General features: G+C 36.5%; 1 protein-coding gene across 1 annotated transcript; it reads right to left on the bottom strand.

Moving 5' to 3' along the window:
* Positions 1 to 626: 626 nt before the first annotated feature.
* LOC118731458 (olfactory receptor 7A10-like) lies at positions 627 to 1583 on the bottom strand. The gene has a single exon (XM_036460104.1). The coding sequence runs from the start codon at positions 1572 to 1574 to the stop codon at positions 627 to 629; it is 948 nt and encodes a 315-aa protein (XP_036315997.1). The 5' UTR covers positions 1575 to 1583.
* Positions 1584 to 5635: the final 4052 nt, after the last annotated feature.

Here is a 5635-nt window from a genome sequence, read left to right as displayed (position 1 = left end):
AGTATATCCCACACTTTATTAAGTACACAAATGCCATGAAAACAGTTTTGTATAGGAAATACTGTACTGCTATTATAGCTTCATAACTTTTAAGGTCATCTCTGACTCTAACCATATAAGCGTGTATTTCATTGTAGACTCTTCTTGAGAACATGTGACTGATAGTCAATTTTTGCCAGTGGCTATAGTAGGCATGTGGACACACAGATTAATAATAGAATGAAAAGATAAAACCAGGAGACCAGCTACAAAGTATGCTGGCATCTTAAGTCTACATTATTGAAGAAGAATAGTAAAAGTAGTACTATAGAAAATAATGATGAACAAATAAGTGAAAACTATGTAGATTTCACTCTACAATAAAATTATGCAAATGACCTTAATATCCAAGTATGATTTTGTCCATAAAGGTACTATACTTCAGGGCAATTCTTTCAGTAAAACAATAGAAAAATTACTTGGAATGAATTATGGCATAAGATAATAAATAATGCTAAAGTAATTCATGTTAACCTATGAGATAACTGAGAATTTCCAATTACATCTAGTCCAAAGATTGGCTTTAATTGTGTCAGAACTTCTGGCTGTGAGGATGTGTACCCTGTATTCTTGGGCAATTCTTCAGCCTAGTGCAGTTGGCCTTGAAGAGCTTCCCTGCCAGAGAATCTTTCCAGGGCCCCTTTTATGTCCTTGTTCCTGAGACTGTAGATGAAGGGGTTCAGCATGGGTGTGACCACAGTGTACATCACTGAGGCTATTGCACTTGAGTATGAGCTGTGGAAAACAGCAGAGCTGAGGTAAACACCTAGGACTGTACCATAAAATAAGGAGACAACTGAGAGGTGAGAGGCACAGGTAGAAAATGCTTTATACTTCCCCTGAGCTGATGGGATTGCACGTATGGAGGAAATTATCCTGGAGTAAGAGTAAAGGATCCCAGCAAAGGGACAACCACCTAGAAGTCCAGCTGAAAAATACATTATAATGTTGTTAAAAAAGGTGTCAGAACAGGCAAGTTGGACCACCTGATTAAGTTCACAGAAAAAGTGGGGTATTTCCAAGTCTGAGCAGAAGCGCAGACCCAACACCATTAAGGTTTCTAACAAGGAATTCAGGACACTCGTAATCCAGGACACCAGAACCAGCAGTCCACAGAGCCGGGGGTTCATGATGACTATGTAGTGCAGGGGGTAGCAGATGGCCACATACCTGTCATAGGCCATTGCAGTTAGAAGGAAGATGTCCCAACCTCCAAAGAGTATGAAAAAATACATCTGTGTGATGCAGCCTTCATAGGTGATGGCTTTGCTCTGTGTCTGGATGTTCCACAGCATCTTTGGGATGGTGGTGGAGGTGAAACAGATGTCCACCAAGGAAAGGTTGGAGAGGAAGAAGTACATGGGTGTACGGAGGTGGGAGTCTGAGCTGACAGCCAGGATGATGAGCAGGTTTCCCAACACAGTGATCAGGTACATGGAGAGGAAAAGCCCAAATATGAGGGGCTGCAGTTCCAGTGCCTGTGAAAGCCCCAGGAGAAGGAATGCTGAAATTTGGGTATCATTGCCTGGTTCCATGTGTCAGAGGTGTCTATCAGAAAATAGAAGAAATTTATAACTAAATGTCACATTAGTTAGCATTTGTACCTGAGAATCAATGACATATTTATGTTTTAGAATCAGGAAAATTATTTCCATTGTTGCTGTTATTTGATCCTCATTACGGTATCTCCATTGTCATTTGTCATTAGAATTTCTTTTTACACCAACCTGTTCTTCAAACATAATGTATATTGCTGTTGTACTGTGGATATCTCTCATGCATTTGTGGAATATATATTGACTATAAACCATGTTCTGGGCACTGTTCAGAGTATAGGAGGCTGAAAAATAGTCTTTATAAACAAATGATGGAGAAAGAATATCATCAAATTAAAAAATAATAAAACAGATCCAATGGTACAGCTGCAAAAGAAAAAGTAAATCACATTAAGTGGAGAAAGTGAATACGGGGTGCTCTCTTTTATAGTGTTTAGCCAGGACTGGCCAACAGAGGACACTTAGCAGGTACCTCATGGAAGACTAAGTTGGCGACTGAAGGAGAAGTGTTTGCCAGGCAGAAGGTACAGCCAGTGCAAAGGCCCCGAGGAAGCAGATTGTTTAGAAAATCAGTGCTCAAAATGAGCCAGAGTGTCAAAGGGAATGAGCATGACAGAGCAGCAACAGAGGTGGTGTCAGAGGATATTAAGAAACAAGGTGGCCTGTGTTTTTCTCTGGTAACTTCAAGTCATGGAGCGTACCTTGTGCACACTATGTAAATCTCCCACATTATTAATCTGTTGCAAAAGCATCTTGTGAATAGTAAAGAATCTCATCCTTAGTATCTCCACCAGGTAATAGAGTCATCTTTGAATATATCAGTCTAGGCACCCGTGCTCTGAAGACTGCTCTCAGTTTACAAGGCACATACACACAATGCAGAACACCATGGACTTTTCATCTGTGTTATTTCCATGTTCTTCTCTCTCCCACACCATGTAGGCTATGAGCAGATACAAGTCCAGGTATTCAGATCAAGTAGCTTTTCCAAATAGAATTTAAGAATAGTATTCAGATATTCTTGTAGTAAGCCTTCAATGGGCAAATAAACTTTGGGATTTATATTACTATGCATATTTTCTGACCTATAGTTAAAAAATATAAATAATAGTTTAAATGAACATAGAGGGAGAGAGAGCAATAAAATGGATATTAGGAAGAAGAGAGATTTAATTAGCTCAGGTGGTCCCTAAGATACAATGAGTAAGAAAAATCTTCTTTGAATTCTAGAATATTTCCAACCCTAATTACACACCTGTAAAAACCAAGCAAAACTAATGAAGGAGAAAATTTAACTTGACTAAAATACAAAGGAAGATACCATGGACACAAAGAGAAGAGGGGTAAGGGCATGTGTTGGGGAGGTGGAAGGGGTATGACCAGGGAGAAGTCAATGGGAGAAACAGGAGACCTATGTAATACTTTAAAAACTAAACAGCTAAATAAAAAAATAATAAAATACAATATATTTATAGATATAAGATTAATTACCCCAAGTGAAAACTGAAAAAAAATTAAGCAATAACTCCCATAAGGAAATGTATAAAATCAACACCGATTGGATAATTTTAATGCCAAGCAATAGGAGACTGGTTTTCCTATGCCTCTTCTATATTTATTTGACCAATAAGTCTTTATATAGCTGATGATAGATGAGAAAAGCCCTTTCTCACTTTTCTTATGTGGCATTTCTTCTTTTCTTGTACTTTGGGTTTTGAACTCATGTTTCTATTGTACAAATAAATGGGCATAGTCTAATTCTAGTTGTGGTCTTCATCCAACATGCAAAGGCCTCCCAGGATATGATCAATAAGACCTGCACATGCCATGATGACCCATCCTGCTACATTGGGTAACTTTATTAATCTGATTTACACCTGAGCACATTGTCATGCAAACATTTATTTCATTGCTCTCTGTCTTCACCATACATTGCCAGATCCAGACAAGCAGGGCTTCTTTACCTGTTTTGTTCACCTTTGTATTTTCTCAAATGTTTGTGACTATATGTATGTGCACCTATGTAGGAACACATTTCAGTAAAAGTGAAGTTATAAAATGAAAAGCATGTCAGAAAGAATGAACCCTAGTTAAACAGAGTGAATTGCAAGCAACTGTATTAAAGAAAACTGAGTGGAGCATCAAAACCTAACCAAAACAAGATGTAATATATACCAATAAGTTAGGGTTACCAACATGAATTAGTAGTCAAATTGGCAGTGGCACAGACATAGAAGGTAATCTATAATGTTTCTAGAAATTGTGACAAAGAGCACTTGTTCCATGGTTATTTGTTGAGTGAATTAAAAATTAAGTCCAATTTATAAGTACATGTTAAGGATGCATATCAGTATTTGGAAACATTGAATGGTTGAATAAAAATGGAAAAATATCAACCTAGCAGAAAATGAAGTTGTTCTCCTATATCAGTCACATCATAAAAAACCAGAGGGATTGCCTACTCACTGTTAAGTGTAACCAGTTCAAGTGAAATGATAGAAAACTACATATTAATACATGTGGGTAGGTGAAACCATTGTAATTAAGTCAGGAGGCTTAGAAGCAATGAGACAGATATATTTAACTAAATAAAAAGTAAAACATTTTTATGGCCATAATATCCCCCAAAGTCAATTGAGCAGTAATAATTTATATTTAATTTTTAATTTTAAATTCCATAGAATTTATTGGGGTGTCACTGGTTAACAAAATTACATAGTATTCAGGTGTACATTCTATAATATATCATATGTGTATGTGTTCATCATTTCTAGTCAAGTCTCCTCCTATTATTGTTTATCTCCTCTACATTCATCCCCATAATAATGTTTGGAAATCATTTAAAAGACTGATCATGAAAGAATAATAGGCATTATATTCAAATTAATGAGATCATCAAATATATGAATTTTTGATCACAGGAAAAGTTCAGAAAAAAAAAATTAAAAATTTACATCTCTCAGCCTGGGGAAAACTTAAAAAGGTATTCCATTAACTGGGATTGGAACTTGTACCAGTAAACAGGTAGCAAAGGGGTATTCTGTTTTCTTTCTGGCAGAACTGTAAAATGTTACAACATTGGGAAACCAATCTGAAGACAGCTATAATATTATAAGTACATATATTCTTTAAGTCATTGTTTCTCAATCTCCGCACTATTGACATTCTGGGCCAGATCATTGCCTGTGGTGTGGTCTCTTCTGTGCATCCCTGGACTCTACCTACACTTTCCTTGTGACAGTGTTCAGAAATGTCTCTGAACACTGCTGACTGTCCCTTGAGGGAACAATACTGCCACTGGTGGAGAACCAGAATTTTAATGTAACAACCTCAGAATATTTTGTATAATTGTTATACTAGCAGGGCATTGAGAAAGTGCTGCTTATGGAAGGCTTTCAAGTGTGCATAACACCCATTTCATAAAATGTTATGTGCACATAGTAATAATGAGTTGGCATCACATTAGTTGACTAGAGGAAAGGTTATAACGTATTGTTGAGTAATAAGGGATAGTGGGCACATAGGAAAAAGAGTGTACAACAGATGAAGAGGATTTCTGATGGGCATAGGATGCTACTTATGCATTTGTACAAATGCATATGAGTGTATATGTATGCATACGCAGAAGAGAAGTTTTTTAAAACTAAGAATTTATGGAATACAGATTTTCAAAGGAATGAAATTGGGTTAAGTATAGTAATTACAAAAGAACTGCATGAAACAAAATTAAGTGAGAATCAAATTAATCTATATAAAGACAGTTAATAATAATAACTTAATAATATCTACATGGCCATTAACTCCAAATTAAATTTCCAATAACTTTGAAATAAAAGAATATTATAGGATGCTTTTAAAAAATATATTTTTTATTTATTTCAGAGGAGAAAGAAGAGGGAGAAAGAAATAGAAGCATCAATGATGAGAGATAGTCATTGACTAGCTGCCTCATGCAGGCCTACCAATGGGGACCAAGCCTGCAATAGACCCTAACCAGGAATTAAACCATGGCCTGGTTCAACCACTGAGCCATGCTAGCC

Source organism: Pipistrellus kuhlii, unplaced genomic scaffold (genome assembly GCF_014108245.1).
Source record: "Pipistrellus kuhlii isolate mPipKuh1 unplaced genomic scaffold, mPipKuh1.p scaffold_m20_p_30, whole genome shotgun sequence".
Taxonomy (NCBI): Eukaryota; Metazoa; Chordata; class Mammalia; order Chiroptera; family Vespertilionidae; genus Pipistrellus; species Pipistrellus kuhlii.
The sequence above is the reverse complement of the archived record's forward strand: the minus strand, read 5'-3'. Positions and strand labels throughout refer to the sequence as shown.

Excerpts from the sequence above, each read along its gene's own strand:
- LOC118731458 (XM_036460104.1), bottom strand. The coding sequence starts at position 1,574 with ATGGAACCAGGCAATGATACCCAAATTTCAGCATTCCTTCTCCTGGGG.